Genomic DNA, 19,238 nt, shown 5'->3' with positions numbered 1-19,238 from the left:
ATTGGAGAGTATCTTGTCAATATTGGATTTTGTATTTTTGATGTTGATCACTCATTTTATGTGAGAAGGGGAGTGGCAAGTTTGGTCATCATAGTCATGTATGTGGATGACTTGATTATTACAGGTGACATGATAATGGGATTGTTGAAGTTAATGACTTCTTGAAGAAGAAGTTTGAGATGAAGGTTTTGAGTGAGTCGAGATACTTTCTTGGTATTGAGGTGATCATATGTGATGACGGTATATGGCTATTCCAAAGGTAGCATGGATTGGATATGCTATGCAAGTATGATATGATAGTATGTAAGCCTCTTTCAGTACCATTGGAGGAAAATGTGAAGTTGAGTGCTGACATTGGGGATGAGATAGAAGACCCTACTATGTTTAGGAGGATAGCAGGAAGTCTGATTTACATGACTATCACAAGGCCAAGACTTGAGATATGCTATTGGCATTGTTAATAACTTAAGTAAATAAAGATTAATAAAACTCTAAAGACTTTTAGTTATAGCCATCATTAAATCATCTGCCACCATCACCATCACGTTAGCCTATACCTGACATCACCATGAGAGATGGTGCCACATCATCTAGCAAATCATGTGATTAATACTCAAATTCACAATGCAAAGTTAAGCTTTGATCCCTCACTCATCCCTCATCATGATCACAAAACAAAGCTTGCACTATGAACACATTTGATCAATTTGATAGAAAGTATGATAGTGAGAAAAGATTTGACACAGAAGTACAAAGCATGCTTAACAAGGTGAGACAAAGGCTATAAAAGCATTGGCCTCAAAGGATTATGATCTACATGCTATCATTACAAGGATTCAACTCCCCCATTTTCATCTAAACCTTCCACCTTATTGATGGTCTCTACAAGCACAGGCTGAAATGTGAAAGAAGGTGGGGAATTTTTTGTTCAAGGAGAAAGGGACATTATTACAGCCCATTGTAAAGTCAAGTGTCTTAATCCCAATTGTGTCTTTGCTCAACTTGACATAACCATGGGTGGCCCAATAGGAAGTGATAGTCATCTGTTGTTTGCTCCATATTGAGAACCACCATGAAAACTAGAAAATGAATTCTTTCTAATTCAATGAGCATGAACTAGAGTATCCTAGTGGTTGGACTTGCTACTGATTTGCTATTTGCATAAGGAAATGTGCTGGTTCACATTTCATCGCCCCAAATTCCCTGCAAGTTACCATTGTAATGATATAAACTCCAGAACCACTACCCAATAGCACATTCATTGATAAACCCACCTTGGCATTTCACCAAAATCACTAGAATTGTAAGGTTAGACAATGGTCCTAGTGGCATCGGCTTATATTGCACTTTCTTGATTTCTTTTGAGACAATTGCAGTAGTTAGGGACTAGAAAAATTGGGTAGTTTGGCTATATGATTGTAAGCAGATGATCCCAAAATGTGGAAACTAGATTAAAAATATGTTTCAAAGGAATAGAAATAGAATATGTTAGATATAGATGTTTTATCAAATGGGAGCATATCCACTAGCCAAAAAAGTTTAACTGGAATAGCCATGTCCACATGCACACCTTTTGAGTGCAATACTTTGGAGTGTGCCAATACATTTTTGTTCGAAATAAGAATTGCATTTACAAATGTACAATTGCCATCGGGGTAGTTTGAGACCATCTGATAACTTGATGGCAAACTTTTTCTTGGTCTACTCATGATATACCTATTGGTCAATTACAAATGTACAATTTCCATTGGGGTAGTTTCAGACCATCTGATAACTTGATGGCAAAATTTTTCTTGGTCCACTCATGATATACATGTTGGTCAATTAGTTGTTTCATTGAACTAGTAATCACATTAATAGCTATATTAGCAATTTGTTAGGTAGCTCTTCAAGCTCCAACGTACTAATAAAATGTATGGGTGCCTTATCCTTGTCCTATTGTTGCCTTTTGGCACCGTAACCTTGGATCTCTAGGGATACTTTTCCTGCTAGTGGTTTTCCTACATACAAAAGAAACATTGCTTTTGGGAAAGTTAAGGGGCTCCTCTTTGGCCTCCTCACCCCATGTCAAGAGATTGGTAATCTTGTTGAGTATAAGAAATCGGTGGGATAACATATTCTCCCAATGTATTCCAATTGGTAGATGCACTTGCTCCCCTTGTTGTTGAGATCGAAAATGGGCATGATAGTGGCTCACACACACTCAAGCATTGATGGACCTTACAAGACTAACCCTCATAGCCCTATGGCCATGAGCGAGACTACGAACCCTCCCTTTGAACCTTGGCACACTGTGTTATAGTCCAATCTCCTATAACTGATTGCCCCAAACTCTAAGCAGGAGTCCTCAAACTAAAGGTTTCTATTATACCACACAAATGCCACAAAGACACCTACTCCATTGATTGTTATCACCTCAAGATAGGAGCCTACCCAATTAGGGATTTGATCCATTAGTCATTGTCTTTTAGCACAAAAGTAACACTTAGTCTCCCCTCATCCTCACTAAAAACCCCTTTGAACCCTTTATACTAGTTGGCTTGGATCTCCTCACTCACTCGACCAATATAGGAGCCAATTGCTATGTAATGGTATATACATAAAACACTTCAATGCATAGTGTTCACGAGAGTGCAAAGCATTTTTAATGTGAGAAAACAATAAGTGGGTGTAGCAAACAAGCCTTTATATCATTTCATATCTTTCAACTACATATTGCATCAATATTGTGCACACCCCAAAAGCACCAAGTGTTCCTCACTTGTACTACTTTTGGGTATATATTTCACATATAATCACCATAGATATGATATACAAATAAGAAATTACCATTCTTAGTATTCTTCATCAAAATTTAACATGTTCTTTCATTTAGATCATTGTACATGCATCGGAGCCAACCATGTGCTACCAATATGCATGTTTTGCTCTCTATTCCTCTCTCTCCAAAATTCTCTCATAAATAATTTCCTAAATTATGTATCCCTTTAGCCTTGGTTCACGTCCCATTAAAATTGGTCTAAACCCCTCCAAATCTTGGCCAATTTCTAGCATCCTAGGCTGCCTAGACGACATTTTCCTACAAATTAAGGTATCATGGCCTCAAATTCGATCCCAAACACACAAAACTAATGCCCAAGTGATGGTTGGATGCTTCTTCTTTATTTGTAGAGTTGATTATGTGCTTTGTTGTATCTCAAACTTCAAAATCATCTATTTCTTGGGCCTGAACCACATTGCACCATGGACCACTTTAGAGCATAAAATCTTCATTTTTGTTCACAAAATCCTTGCAGATCTACTGAAAATTGTCCAAATTTGCAAAAAGCATGCCTTTAAATCCACCTCTCATTGGTGACCATGAGATAGTGTGACATAGCCCATTGAATCCACAAACAAATCTTTCAAAGAAAAAACAATATGTGAAAGTACAACTAGTAGGTAAATGTAAAACCACATAACATAGAAAAGAATAAGCACTCAACCCCATAGCGTAGCGTGCCCACTCCTCAAATTGTGGGACACGTCTTAGAAGTCCATCGAGAGATATATCTAGAAGATGCCACCCGGCACTCCCAAGGAATGACACGGGGTTTGCCAACTAGGGTCTCTCGAGTTTGCCTCGCAACGGAACTTATCCAGCTGTTCCCACTAGGATCGACCTGAAGTCCAAGTTCCTAGCAGTCGGGTCTTCCTAACAGCCTTCTAGCGTCGGTCGACAGCCGCTCCACTTTGCGTAGATACAATTGGACCAAGGCAGACTCATATCGCACTTGGTTCAAAGAGAATGGGAAACGAGAGGGATGCATTGCTCAACCTCTGTGCCCATAAGACATAGTCCCATTCAGGTCCCCTAAAACGGTATGAATCAGGTTTTTAACTCACAAGTTATAAGGTCCTTGTCTATCTAACATTCGCATCAAATAAATTCCATTGAGGAAAGCTCTTGGCTAACCAAGACCACCCTGCCGTAGGATGGACCCAATGGTCACATCCACCACGCTTCCCTCGGGGGTTGTTTTAGTTATCTAATTGCCTACCACATTATGTTCGACACATAAAAGCAGCTTCCTTAATTAACCCATTAATCACATGTTCCTTTTTGTAATTTAGGGCATAGACAGGAAGACAAGATAAAACAAGATCAAACACTTCCTTAACTTATCTTCAGATTAATGTTTGTCTCCCACACATACATGAGAATTAAGTATCCCTTTCTGCCTCCGTAGAAAAATCATTCCATCTCCGGGAAATAAAAACCCAAAGGTTTATCCTACCAATATTCTGCCTTGTAACTAGTATCAAGGCCTCGAGATCCTATCTTGAGTCATGTAGAACACTTGTGTAGGGTCCAGAGGCATTGGGATTTATGACCAGAGCCCCCTGGCACCCAAGCGTCCTCCTACGCCAAGTAATTTCCACGGAGAGACCTCTCGCGGCGGGTTCGGTCCACATTCCCAGTCCGGATTCATAACCCCCTTGGTTAGGGTTTGGCGGTTCGCGGGGGGTAGCTAGTGCCATCCTTCCTTAATTATCCCATTAGGAAATCATCCACAACTAAAGCAACCAGCCTAATAACATTTACTAGGAAAAACACCCCTTTTGTTCCCATGGCAATTTATCCTTACAGTTCTCGCCATGAAAATATAATCACTTGGATATTCATCCAAAACCACAACCAATCCTTAAGTATCCTTTCGGAAACAATCAAGCTAAAACAACTAGCCTAACATCCTTTAACTAGGAAAACATCCTTTCCTAATCCAGCAAGTAACCACTCTACCTAGCAATCACTTTTTCCATCTTTAACAAGATCAACCTTCGTTAAAACTATTTCAACAGTTCCAAGCAACATGATTAGCATCAACTACCGTAAAGTTCACTCTCCCCCTTGGGTTAAGGCTTCGCAAGGTCAATTTAACAAATTCCTTCTAGATCCTTTAAATGATCTAAGTGGTCTTCCCCTTGATCCTGATTTGATCAAGGCTAACATTGTCCTATTGTTTCAAACATAGACAAGTTTGGTGGTTTGTACAACATTCCTGTTAAGGTGAAATTCCTTTCCTGAATACCCTCAGCATTCTTCCTTAGGTCAATTGCAACCCGCAAGATCCGATACCTTGGGAATTGGGGTTTTTCCTAAGTTCGCCTTTGCTTGTAAGGAACAAGAATCTACATAGTCGAATGCCAATTCAACTCATGCTTTTCGAGTTATGGACTGGTGATCTGCCCTTTCCAATGACCTTAGCATCGACTAGGTCTTCATAGGATTTTTTCCCTAGATAGTTTACTTATCTAATTCCTAAATGTTGTTGCGCATTGAGTCCACTAGGATGTCCTTACCCTAGTGTGTAAGTCTCCCCTTCCTGGAAGAACAATACAATTTTTCCGTCCCAAGTTGTGTTACACAACTTTGGAACCACAATTGCAAATTGGATCCGCTTAAATCGAGAATTGGTCGAAACCTTAATTCTCTTATTTTGGCATAGTGTGCCCTAATTGGTAGGACAACAGAATTGAGAAGAACTTCTATTGGTCCAACCTAGTTCCCATTAGTTGAGATCCCATTAGTGGTGATAGCCCTGTCTCGATTGGACTTACTCGCATGGTTGTCGGACATGCGCCTCTTAGGTGCCATATTTCGCAAGAAATTAGCGACCGTACACGAGGTAAAATTCGCTTAGGCTTCACAGAAAATTTCCTCCAAAAGCTCTCGCGGCCTGCAACACCTTCGGCAATCCAAATTGCAAATCCCAGGAAGGAGGGGAGAACTCCCTCTAAGCTAGGGATGCTTGGAAGGTTCCTAGAACCTTCCAAAGCTCTCTCTCTCTCTCTCTTCTAAAATGAATTTTTTTTTCTTCTTTCTCCCCACGAATTGCAGATGGCAGACCTACAGGGGATGATGATGATGACGTTGCTACTGCTAATTGCCGACAAGGAGGGGAGGAGGACGACGAGGAAGATAGTGGTGATGAAGGAGGGGAGGTGACGGCTATCACAGCCTTGGGGGGGGTGCGTTTATAAGGTGAGGATGGGGTAGGCTATATGCCAGGTGGAGGGGTGGGCAGCCATGCCACCCCCCACTTGGCTACCATGGGGAGGGGGGAGGCCTTTGGGGAGGGGCCACATGGCTCCCTCTCCTACACAGGTGGTGCACCCATTTTCTCTTTCTCTCTCTCTCTCTCTCTTCCAGTTGACTGGGAGAGAGAGAGGTAAAACAATTTGCATTCATTTTCAAAAAAAAAAAGCCTTTGAGAGCGGGGTTCATGTGCCAAGAAGCGGGTAGGCACGGGGGGGCTATTTTAATGACCGAAATGTTACATCCTCTCCCCCTTAGAGGAATCGAGATGTCCTCATCTCAAAAGGAACTGGGGAAGGTAGGTATCTCTGTATCTTAGAGCCTGTGGGTTAGGACCCACCACGCTTCCGTTGTGCAACTCTGTTTGCAAGTACTCAAATAACAACCCATTGTAATTCATGTAACTCAACTATTATTATGAGAGCAAGATTTATTCCAAGTATAAAACTTATTACAACCAAGGAGATCTTCTTAGGATATCTAGTCGTCCCTAAAGGTTACAACAGGATCCAAGCCTTCATCATCATGTGATTTTCATGATATGAGCCAACAGTAGAGTTTAGGTGGCTTTGTTTGCTTGCAGGTTCTTGATCCCCAGGGTCCAACTCAGGACAATCTATTTGGATGTGTCCCAGTTCATTGCAGAGGAACCATCGACGGTTAGGGCATCTCTTACGGATGTGCCCTATCTCTCCACACTTGTGGCACCTCTTGTCCTGATCTCGTGAGTCACCTTCGTCATAGTCCTCATAGTGGTCCTTTGGCTTGGATTGAAGCTCTTGAATGATTGGTTTTGCCCGAATCAATGCGTCTTGCAAATCAAATGGACGCATTGCTTCTACTGGGATATTCAGTGGAGAATCCAGTCCATGGCAGAACTTTGACACCTATTGGGGAATGTCCATAGGCAGTGCATACTTTAGTAGCAAAACAAACTTCGAGTAGTATGCTTCTAAAGTCGGACCCAATTGCCTTAGGTTATAGAATTCATTCATCTTCCGTGTGCGATAGGCAGGCAACAACTATATTCTTTGCACCACTTCCTTTAGTTTGTCCCATGTAATAGTAGCTTTTGGGATGCCTCGATCTCTACATCACTACTTCCACCATAGTCGAGCCTCACCAGTTAATTTTAACTTAGCAATCATGGCTTGATTTGCTGGGGCAGTTCCAACAGCAAAGAAGTAATCCTCCATCGACTCAATCCAAACCTCTGCATCAGTCTCAATGTTTTTTCCCTTGCCATCAAACTCTAGAGGTTTGATTTGCTTGAGGAGGAGCTTCTTTTATTGGGCCTCGACTAGACTGAGAGCTAATGTGGTACCCTAAGATTGCATATGAATAGTTAGGTTAATGGGCCTTTCCTTTGATCGCTTTATACAAACATTATCACTCTCTACTACCATTTTTATCATTTCGATCTGATACCAACAGTAACGTGCCCGCTCCTCAAAATTACGGGACACATCTTAGCAGTCCATCGAGATATATATCTAAAAGATGCCACCCGGTACTCCCAAGGAATGACACAGGGTTTGCCAACTAGGGTCTCTCAAGTCTGCCTCACAACGGAACTTATCCGACCGTTCCCACTAGGATCGACCTAAAGTCTGGGTTCCTAGGCAGACTCGAGAGACCCTAGTTGGCAAACCTCATGTCATTCCTTGGGAGTGCAAGGGTGGTGTCTTCTAGATATATCTCTCGATGGACTACTAAGTTGTGTCCCGCAAATTGAGGAGCGGGCACGTTACACATAGTCATGGATCCTATAGCCAAATCAAGGATCAAGAGATGAGAATTCTCCCAAGGAAATGACACTCAATAATTGGCCTCACTGTCCAACACTCACAAGATGACCCAAAGGATAAGCCAATCTAACCAGAGGTTCACCTAGGGAACAACCCAACCTTACATAAGGCTCATTATCACAAGTAAGAGACCTATACTAACTCCATAGCACTTAGGACCCACTAACGACAAGGATAAAACACTAAGTCCATTATTCCTTATTGAAATTTATTCATCAATCCAATAGTATGTATATTTTCTTTTTGTTTTTTTTTAATTTAGTGAAGATGACATGCTAGCCATTTTGTGCATTAATATCCCTAGGAGATAAAGGCATCGGCCTCGTACAACTCAAGAACCTACCAAAACCTCATAAGGTGATATCCAAAATTGATCATTTTCTCATATTTTTTTGCTTATAACTCCATGGCTAGGTCTCATCCCAAGGAATACAAGACATTGGACTTGGGCCTAACTTGAAACCACGAGCCTACTAAGCCCTCATGAGGTGATAAGTATCTTCTAGCACTTCTATTTTATTTTGCCACATGATTGGACTTGGATAAAATATCATTATATAGAATCAAATAGAATCAAAATAAATACTTCTACTGGATACATTATTGAAGACAGGTGGCCCCCTATTGACTATCAAGTTGATAGATCCAAAGTCATCTTATGAGTACCATCAAGCAATAACCTAACAAGTGAGGTATCCCATTTGGTAAGGATATTTAAACCCTAGCCCAAGTCTTAGCCTTAGATCCATGGAGAGACATACACAAATGATCCCAACCCGGACCTCACAAAATAGAAATCAATAACCAACAAGGGACAAGGTGATAGAGATACCTAGCATTAAAGAAGTATCCATGTTGATGCACAACTAACCTTTCTTGATAATGGATGAACTTCTTGTGAAACAACACAAACTAATAGCCCATAGATTTAAAACAACCACACCAAGAAAGAAAATAAAATGTCCCTCTTGGCCTAATGAAATATAACAATAAAGCACCTTATTCATCAACCTACTACTAAAAGTAAACCCTTGGTTCCCACATAAGGCCTACTAGAGCATAGAACCTAGACCAAGGGACATGCCACGCATGTCCTACACTAAATGCATCAAATTGCTGGCTAACCCAACATAAATGGCAAGGGTTGTTTGATGAATATGCCATTAAATGATCTAATGAGTCTATGCAAAAATAGGAAGATGATCAATCACAACTTTCCTCATAACCCACACTAACCATCGGTGGCCACAAAGCAGGACAAGTCAACAACAAGCAGTTTCCATAGTAGCCCCTTAGCTGATATCAATAGGCACTTGTAATTGGACCATAGTTGAGAAAGATATCTTTAACAAATGCATAATTAGGAAGGGATTTTGCAAAGTGATTCCACTAACAAGGAATCAATATGCAAGCCACTACCTCAAAGATCTCAAATATATCCAAGGTTACATGATGGTACATCTGTAGAATGAGATTCCTTAGATTGTAGGTTCCATTAAATTTTGGTTGATCACCAACTAGGAGTCACCTTTTACCAATAATGGGCAAATACCACCATGTCTAGCTAGATTTAGCCCCGTATGAAAGGCTTTGTATTCCACCATATTATTAGTAAAAGCACTCCCTGAATACACTTCCATTTTTAAAGCCACTCAACAATGGGATATTTAATGACAATCCATATACTCACATGTTTAGTAGGTCCTCAAAAAGATCCATCAAAATATAATGTATGAACCAAAGCTTCATTGATATAACCTGCCATAATGATCAACCTACTCATGCTTATGATAATCAAAGCCTAACCTAGAGAGGAGATGTAAGACAAGTATAATCTCTCCTTCTTCATTGAACTCAATATGAATGCTAGTAAGAACCCAATGGCAATGGTAGTAATAGACGAATATCCAACAGTCTCAGTACCATCCAATAGTCTTGGTACCATTTGCAAGTTTGAGCTAGATTTTAGAAGACTTGCAAAGGCACCAAGTGTGACCTCATCCCCTACATATAATAGGACTTCAACTTATTGAATTTTACTTTAGTCTTGAACTCTACCCTTTGCAAATCGGCTAAATGGATTGTAGAGCTATTCTTTCCTATGCAAATAATCGTGTAAGAGCCATCCCACTTGGGTTCTAATTTTACTAGAAATAGCTCCACAATGGGTATCATAATATAGGACCAATTGACCCTTCGTAAATTTATACTTCTCGACTCAAAGATCATGAAACACTTTTATCCACTACTTTCCTACTTCTTGATGTAACAAGGCTTGCAATTTGATCTCATTAGAATGTACAAGTGAATCTTTCTTGCAATGCTTCCTTGTCATCCAAAGAATGATTTAGAGCAAACCTTACTATAGGTAGCTCAATCTCCAAAGATGAAATACACTCTTTCCCATATAGTAATTTGAAAGGGGTGTGGCTTGTAACTCTTTTGAATGTTGCGTCATAAGCCCAAATAGGCATATATCCCAATCACACTTAGCTTTGGATACAATCTTGGATAAAATCCCCACAAGCTGCTTATTAGTACTCTCTACTTGCCCATTTACTTGGGGGTTATAAGCTGTAGTCTTGTTATGTTTAATCCTTAGAGCTTCCATTAAAGCCTCAATCACCTTATTCAAGAAATGTGTCTCATGATGAGACATAAACTCTTTAGATGGACCAAAATGAGAAATAATATTCTCCAAAATGAAACTAGCTATCTCCTAGCCTTTATCCTTTATTGTAGTGTGAGCCTCGCATCACTCTATAAACTAGTCTATCACCACAATAATATAATACTTCTACTTGATAGATGAATGATGCATATGTCTAACAAAATCAATGCCCCACTTTTCAAAGGAAAAGGTCATCGGAATGGGGTTTAGCAGCCTCTTACAATTTTCTAACATTGTGTCACTAATAGATATCACAACACTTAACATCTTAAAAAGTATCCTAGAAAATCATTGGCCACTAATATCTAGCATATGAAGCCTTTTGGTTGACAAGTTGTCCAACAAAATGATCCCCACATGCTGAATCACATCATTCCTCTAAAATAAATCTACCTCATTAGGCACCACACAATGATAATACACCTCATCTACTCCCCTTCTGTACAAGTTACTAGCTGTAATGGAAAAGAAATTTGCTTGTTACTTAATCTTCCTCTTCCCATATTTAGAAGGATCTTCCATCATGAATAAGCCATACGCAACTAAGTGCAATCAACTTTCCTTAATACATACACTTTGCAAACTCCATCTTTCAAATATGTGAGAAGAGACTTATCCCTTCCCATGACCTATTCTCGTACATGATAGCATGGAGCCTAATGTATCCCATGCAAGAATCAAAGCAAGCATCTATAAATTTAGAAATACATTACGTACGACCAGAACCGCAGTTGGATTAACAATGATGCCTTCACCCGAAGCTTCGATGCTGGCTGTAGGATTGCCATCCGTATGTGAGACATTCTTTGCTTGGAGGTCGCTGTCCACAAATAGACTCAAGAGATTAAGAAGGCAGAATAGACTCGAGATGGGAGAGCGTAAGAGAAGATGGTTAAGTAGAGGATCGAGATAGAGGGAATTGTGCAGCCTCTCGGGATAACTCTTCTCTCTCTCTCTCTCTCGCAAGCTCTCTCTAACAATCTCTTGGAGGGATATCCTTCTCTCTGCCTCTCTCTCACAGCCTCTCGGGGTCTCCTTATGCTCCCTTGTGCCTCCCCATGCATCATATTTATAATGAATTAGAGAGGAGGAGATAAGGCTAAGAACAAGAGTGAAGGGACTCTTTGAAGACTTAGTGATCTAATGCTCAGATCATAAATCTGATGATTGCATTGGCTCCAAAAGGGAGGTAAAACTCCAAGACACTTGCTTAGAAAGCACTTAGTTCACTCCTTCTTCTTTTCTCTGTTCGAAGTGCTGTCTACTGCATGTAGACTGCAATCGTAGCATGCGCGATTTCGCCAATCACTTTTTTATATTTTTATATTTTTATAAAATCTCCAAAACAAACTAAAACATCGCTTGTCTTTTCTTTTAAATGAATTTCAGTTCTATCTTTTTAGGATAATATCTAAAATATACTAGTTTTCTGCCCAAAAATCTAATATTTTTGGACCATCCAAACTATACACATTAATACTAGTGTTTAATATAGCTCATAAGTCTCGTTCACGTTGTAACTTCTGTGAAGCGTGGCTACGGTTCTTGTCAATCCGAGAAAAATGTCGGATTACAACTCTCGATTTATTTAAAAATACATTTTTAATTAAATAAAAATTATTAGCTTTTAACGTTAGTTAGTTTTTACCTTAGTTAATCTTTAGTTAGTAATCTTACTAACTTATTAACTGACTAACTAACTTTCAAACTAACCAACTAAATTTTATTGCGTGGAAATATTACACTCTTAGTCATCAAGACTAAGGCATCCCCCTTTTATCAATGAGTTTGTTTTAATTATCTAATTAGCAAAGAATGCTACCACATCATGATAACATATAAAAGTAGATTGATTTTATTATCCCATTAGAGAATGTTCGTAAAATATAATTTAGGCACAAGATATAAATAATCAACAAGAAAATCAATTTCTTTTATTTAGGGTTCAATCCCTTCATTACAACCCCCCCTGAGGATCTGAACTTTCACGACGAAGACATCTCAATCTTCCAAGAGAACTCCCAATTATTGAGATGACCGACTGAAAAGCTACTAGTTTGAGTGTTTTCTTCTTAAATTTAAAAGTATTCATGTTTCTACAAATATAGGAGTCCAAAAAAAGTAAAAACATGGCCCTTTTGCGCTTGTGTGTAGCTTATGGACGAGAATTCTTGCAATTCTATCACTTGATTTTAATGTCTTGAAGAAATTTAAAAATGTGAAAATTAAATATTCATGATTTTCCATGGGAAATGTCTACTAATATCTCAAAAAAATCAATAGAAGCAAGGTGTTCAACACTCCCAAACATTATTACTCTTAAAGTTACTAATGCACAACAAATAGGAAATGTCAATGATTAATGATTACTTTTATCACTAAATATTACATAATATCTAAGATATCAAGGTGGGTACATTACATGTCATGTACGTATAACTTCATTATATGTAGTTACATTCTATCATTATAATCCATTATATATGGAAGTATTGATGGAACACTAAATTGTTACAAAGCACAATGCCATGAACTATACAAAATATTAACACCAACATATTTTTTCTCACTCCAAGTTTTATAAGCTACATCAAGTATATTTGAGGAGCAACATATCACTTTAGCCTCTATGAATGAAAGCAAATCTTCATGAATAAATAAATCTAACTTGAGTTGTACAAAACTCTAATGGGTTTGCCTTAGAATATGTAATTATAGCAACAAATGAATTCATTTAGAGGAGTTTTTAATTCTAGTTATTTTGAAACAATGGACTTTTTTTTTGTTGAGAACATATGTTAGTTTATGGAAAAACAGATTCATTGAATTTAAGAATATATGTAACTAAGAGGGGTTTTAAATATACTTCTTGAATGCATGTAGTGGATCCTTGGTTAAACAAAGTATTCTTCTCTACATTAAAACATTGTCAAGTTTACTCACTAGAGAATAATACTTTTAATATGTTTCATTGTTTCATTTTTCACATCTAATAATGGGTGTTTGAACAAATTAAATTCACTCTTATAGTACACTCTCTATTTTTCACTTTGACTCATATTTACGCCATTTATGTGATTCCTCTATGTAAATCATTCTAAAATTGGGTTTAGGAATAATTGCTTGAGTTTAAAATATGATTATACTTTAGTAGTAGACGCAATCAAGATCATGAAAATAGTATGGGATTGTTGTTCTTAGTGCTTATCATGAGCAAAACATGTTAATCAAAGTGTGCAATCTTAAACTATTTCAATACTTGCATCACACAATCCAAGCTCCCTTTCTTGAGTTTTGTAACATGGAACACATTAAGAATGCTAGTGCCTTACATCACACAATCAAAGCTCCCTTTCTTGAGTTTTGTAATATGGGACACAATAAGAATGTTAGTGCCTTAAAAGACACCTCTATTATCCAATAGAGCAAGACACCTCTACTATCCAACAGATGCAAGGTGTTTACACCTTTATGATGTATTGTAAGCTTACCATTAAAGTTTCTTAGTAACTTACAAGGTATATCCAAACTTGTCATTTAAAGCCCTCACAAGCGCATGGTACAATGGAATCCAAAAACTTTAGTAGCAAAAAAATTAGGAGACAAAAGGACTTTAGGCACTTGCATCATTCTCTTTACATCTTAAGAATTTTTTGAGGTGTACCTATTATCGCATGATTTGTGAGAAATGTGCTAATAAAGGATAGTCCTAATTAAGGTGCACCTCAATTAGTGCCAAGCTTTATATATCTAGTTAACAAATTGAAATTTAGAGAGCTACTATTGGGAGGGAAAGATCTTTATAAGTTAAAATTTTTACTTCTTAAAAGATAAAGGTGTGGTGAAACAAGGATGAAATATACTTGGATGTTCTCATAAGAAGACTCATGCTAAATTTCCAATAAGAATGTTTGTTCCTTTTCCCAAGCCATGTGTGATTGTCATAGTGATAGCCCTAATCTTGAATGCTAGTTGTTTCTTCTCATTCAAGGAGAGCACTAATATATTGGCTCCCGCACTCTTTATTTTTGGAGATTCACTAGTAGATGTGGGAAATAATAACCATTTAACTACTCTTGCTAAGGTGGACTACTACCCCTATGGCATGGACTTTCCCAGCCATTTGCCCACAGGAAGATTCACTAATGGCTATAACCCATCAGATTACTTTGGTTAGTTCTTTTCAAAAACACTTTTGGTCCAATTAGAGTTAAAATTATGTGCAGATATTTTTCTCTACTAATATTCATGTATAGTTTCTTAATGGTTTCACATATAGCATTCTTTAGACTATTCGCACGCGCACGCACGCACGCACGCACGCACGCACGCACGCGCACGCACGCACGCACGCACCCACACACACACACACACACACACACACACACACACACACACACACACACACACACACACACACACACACACACACACACACACACACACACACACACACACACACACACACACACACACACACACACACACACACACACACACACACACACACACACACACACACACACACACACACACACACACACACACACACACACACACACACACACACACACACACACACACACACACACACACACACACACACACACACACACACACACACACACACACACACACACACACACACACACACACACACACACACACACACACACACACACACACACACACACACACACACACACACATCTATGTTTATTTGCATGTTGTATTCTTTGACAGCATTCAAACTCGGCTTACCACTCATACCTGCCTACAACAATCCAATGACAAAAGGAGACAATTTATTGAATGGTGTAAACTTTGCATCAGGAGGCTCAGGGATACAATCATATACAGGGAGAATTTATGTAATGATACTTATAACGTATTTAGTTAGAGTAAAAAGTCATTTTTCCATAAAAGTGGAACCAACCTATCAGATAATATTGAAAACTCTTGAAAGAGGTGTTATGTTGTTGTGTCCAAAAAAAAGTTTGATTAATGCTGATGCTACTTTCTGTGGTAATTGGAATGATTAGGGGCATGTTATCTCAATGCGAGAACAAGTAAGAAACTACAAGGAAGTAAAAGAGAAAATCAATGCAATAAAGGGCGAAAATGCAACAAATGAACTATTTACAACTGCAATTCATTTACTTGTCACAGGATCTAATGATTGGCTCTCATCTTACTACAACCCAATCTTTAAGTCACCTATTCATTCACTTTACAATATCACACAATATCGAGATAAAGTTATTGATAGACTGACATCCTACATTGAGGTACAATGCCTTACTAGAGTGTCAATATATGTACTTAAAGCAATTACTTAGGTTAATAAAGATGGTTTTACTTTTGACCACCGTAGTGACCTAAGCATTATATCTTTCACACAAAAGTAATATTTTTAACTTTTAAATACTCAAAATTTTGGTTATTTTCTTACATGATCCTCATTTAATTCGTCTTTTGCTATTTTTGAGATGGGACATTGCATCTCTTTTGTGAATAACTCAATATTGTTCAAGTTTTGGATTGTATTATGGAAAGGGCACGAGTTTTCTTTTACAATGTTACCATTGCATTCATGTAGCATTATATCATTCCCCTCTTTTTGAGATGTTACTATAATAGGTTTCATGTTTGATTATTATTCTCTCCTCAATCTCATCATTCTCTTAAGCTTTACCTACAAAGTTGTAGATGCTCTTTAACTTTGGAGAACAAAAAAAGGTTGGTTTGATGGCCCACTTCTAACTCACAACCCATACTCTTAGGTTTTTATGACATCAATAAAATGGCATAACTTGGATTCCAAGTTATGCATCTTTGAGTGGATCCTCATTGGTATTAAGATTACACAGTCAATATTTCTAATTTAGTTAGTGTCTTTCATTAGTCTAAGTTTTTGTTGATTTATGTGTGTTCTGGTTTTCCAATTTATTAAGCATTAGCCAAAATTACGTTATGTAATTGTAAGATGTTCATAGAATATTTGTAATGTGTATATAGTAATCATTTTGACCTACACTATGGTTGTTAATATATGTCTTAATACAAACACACATATTGTGTATCTTAATACAAACATGCATACATATCTAACTCATGACTCATTTTTATAGTTCCTTACTCAAACTATTTTACTATTGATGTACTCTAACATTTCATTCACTTATGGAGAAAAAGAACTTTGACTTACTTGGTCAAACTAATGTGCCCTACTTTGGAAAGTTTTAATAAACCAATAAATGTACTAAAAATTCTCATATTTTATATGAACTTACATATTGGTTTCTTGATTTCTAGAATATTTTCAAGCTCATGCTAACTAAAATCCATTTTGAAACTTTTCATGCTCATAATGGTTATCATGCCCTCAAATGTAAAGCTTTATCATTCCATTGCTAAGAGAAATCTTGAGTATTATGCCCACTCCAATTTTTATTTACTAATAAGTCATTTGGTATAATACCTCATGTACCTAGGCCCTTGTGGTTGGATCTTGTTTCTTTTTAAGCAATGTATCATCGAGTCAAGAAAAGGACACCTTTGAAAATAAACTTGATCTTGAAACTCATATTCCCCACTTGAAATGAATACATGGCCAATGATATTTTATAAATGCCTCTACATTGAATACAAGATATGTCCATGAGCAAGACAAATCCATTTCACTAATGTTTGGTGTATATAATGACAGAAAATATACAAGATTGGTGGAAGGAACATTGTAGTTGCAGGACTTCCACCATTAGGTTGTTGCCCTTCTCAAATGGCACATTACCATTCAAATGGAACTTGTGTTGAGTTCCTCAACAACATTTCAAAGGACTTTAGCAAACACCTCCTATCCCAAGTCATGAACCTCAACGAGCAACTACCTAATGCCAATGTTTTTTTCATTAATGTGTACACAATCACTTTGGACGTGTTTCAAAAACCATCTAAATATGGCAAGTTTTGAACATTAAGCCTTTTGAAGAACCATTTAGCTCAAAAGAGCACTTTTATTAAAAACTTTAGGACGTCCTTATATTAAATTCATTAAATTTTGAATTAAACCTCAAGCACACAAGACATAGTTATGCATAGTGAGGAGTTTATTACAAAACGTTTCCAAAATATATGTTTATTCTATAGTGACCAAATTGAAGAATTAAAGGGCTATGTATATACTTATCAATGTCTTGCAACTAATTTTACACATCTAACCTTCTAACCTATTTCATTGTAGGTTTTAAGATAACCAATGTTGCATGTTGTGGAGTAGAAAGCTTTGGAGGAGTTATACTTTGCCTTAAAGGATCTCACCCTTGTAACAATGTTGAAGATTACATGTATTGGGATGGATACCATCCAACCCAAAACTTCTATTCCCAATTTGTTGACATTATGTGGAATCATGGACCTCCATATACCTACCCTACATCTTTACAAAACCATTTCAATCACTCATCAAAGAGTTAACTGAATCCTTTTATTTGAGCAATGTAAAGTAAATGTTAGCCCTTAACTTATTCTTCAATCTTTGCAATTCCACATAGTACTTTAGGTCTTCACGAACTAAGGCCAATTTTATTATACACAATACGAGATCTATAAGTTTATCAAAATTGTACTTCTACTTGGGCACAATAATTTGAAGTATTTGTGCATGACTCACCAATCATCTTGCTAATTTATGCATAAACAATGAGATATGTAAGTATATGGAGTAGAATTGGTACTCCTATTGGGCAAAAAAAATAATGACTATTTGTACTTGATTCATATACTCTCTTGCTAACCTACAGAATATATTGTATGCATTGATTATTACTAATACTTGTAGGCACCTTACTTCTCTGTCTTGCATGTATAAAAAGACTAATTTGCGCCTATCTTTTCAAGACTATTTTTGTGTATTTTGTAAGAAGATGATAAGGCATGAATTATAAGAAAATGAAAAAAATTTATTGCATCTTTCTTCCCTTTATGTAGAACACAAACATGTCCATAAGTAGTTCACATTTACATGTTATTGAAGAAAGTGAAAAAAATGACAACTAGCACACTAAAGTGGTATAACTAATAGCATATTGAACCTTATCCATGCCTACGTATGTGTATAAAGATTGTGCCTTTAGATGCTATTGAAGGCATAGAGAACAAATCACACTTATCATGCTAAAATATTTCTACAAGTTTCACCCTAATCTTGTTTTTTTAGTAGTGGGAATGTATAAGGAGCTCAACTTTTGTCACTATCGAAAAAAAGTAAGACAAACAAGAAGTAGCACATTAAAGTGATGCAACCACTAAAATTGATACTAACCACATCAAGCTTCATGTAGCGTAAAGATTCACACTCAAAGGAAGTCATCATATGTTCTATTTCTACTTTTGAGCACACATATTCCTCAACCAAAAAGTAGTGTAATCATGCTTACTTTCTACTCTATATCTACTTGTTGAAGTAAATTGGTGGTGTGTTGATGGTGGATTCATACAATCAATTGAGAAAACTCTTCTTTGAGAGATAAGTTGGCATTTATGTGAGAAAGACTAATGGGTCACATGAAAATATCTTTGATGGATTGAATAAGAAGTGTCAATTCTCAATAATGTGTTCAACAAGGGAACATTGTTTTATGAAGCTAATCCAATGATTTTATAAGATACTTCAATGATT

The 19,238-nt window shown here is 37.4% G+C and overlaps 1 protein-coding gene across 2 annotated transcripts; it reads left to right on the top strand.

Moving 5' to 3' along the window:
• Positions 1-13,939: 13,939 nt before the first annotated feature.
• LOC148013605 (GDSL esterase/lipase At5g03810-like) lies at positions 13,940-18,301 on the top strand. Of its 2 annotated transcripts, XM_087667997.1 has the most exons (6): positions 13,940-14,076; positions 14,643-14,730; positions 15,302-15,429; positions 15,601-15,846; positions 17,268-17,520; positions 17,802-18,301. In XM_087667997.1, exons 2-6 carry the CDS (start codon positions 14,664-14,666, stop codon positions 18,032-18,034), a joined length of 927 nt encoding a protein of 308 aa, XP_087524123.1. In that variant the 5' UTR covers positions 13,940-14,076; positions 14,643-14,663; the 3' UTR covers positions 18,035-18,301. The 2 variants fall into 2 exon arrangements, with proteins under 2 accessions (XP_087524123.1, XP_087524122.1); XM_087667996.1 differs by lacking the exon at positions 13,940-14,076 and having other exon boundaries at positions 14,112-14,730.
• The last annotated feature ends 937 nt before the right edge of the window (positions 18,302-19,238 follow it).

This window comes from Lygodium microphyllum, chromosome 26 (genome assembly GCF_053477565.2).
Source record: "Lygodium microphyllum isolate KBCC chromosome 26, Lygodium_microphyllum_v1.1.10, whole genome shotgun sequence".
Taxonomy (NCBI): Eukaryota; Viridiplantae; Streptophyta; class Polypodiopsida; order Schizaeales; family Lygodiaceae; genus Lygodium; species Lygodium microphyllum.
The sequence above is the reverse complement of the archived record's forward strand: the minus strand, read 5'-3'. Positions and strand labels throughout refer to the sequence as shown.

Bases quoted from the DNA above. Each gene is read 5' to 3' on its own strand.
- LOC148013605 (XM_087667996.1), top strand. From the start codon at position 14,466: ATGTTTGTTCCTTTTCCCAAGCCATGTGTGATTGTCATAGTGATAGCC. The intron at 15,847-17,267 runs GTACAATGCCTT...ATATAATGACAG, and splicing joins GACTGACATCCTACATTGAG to AAAATATACAAGATTGGTGG. The intron at 17,521-17,801 runs GCAAGTTTTGAA...ATTTCATTGTAG, and splicing joins TCAAAAACCATCTAAATATG to GTTTTAAGATAACCAATGTT.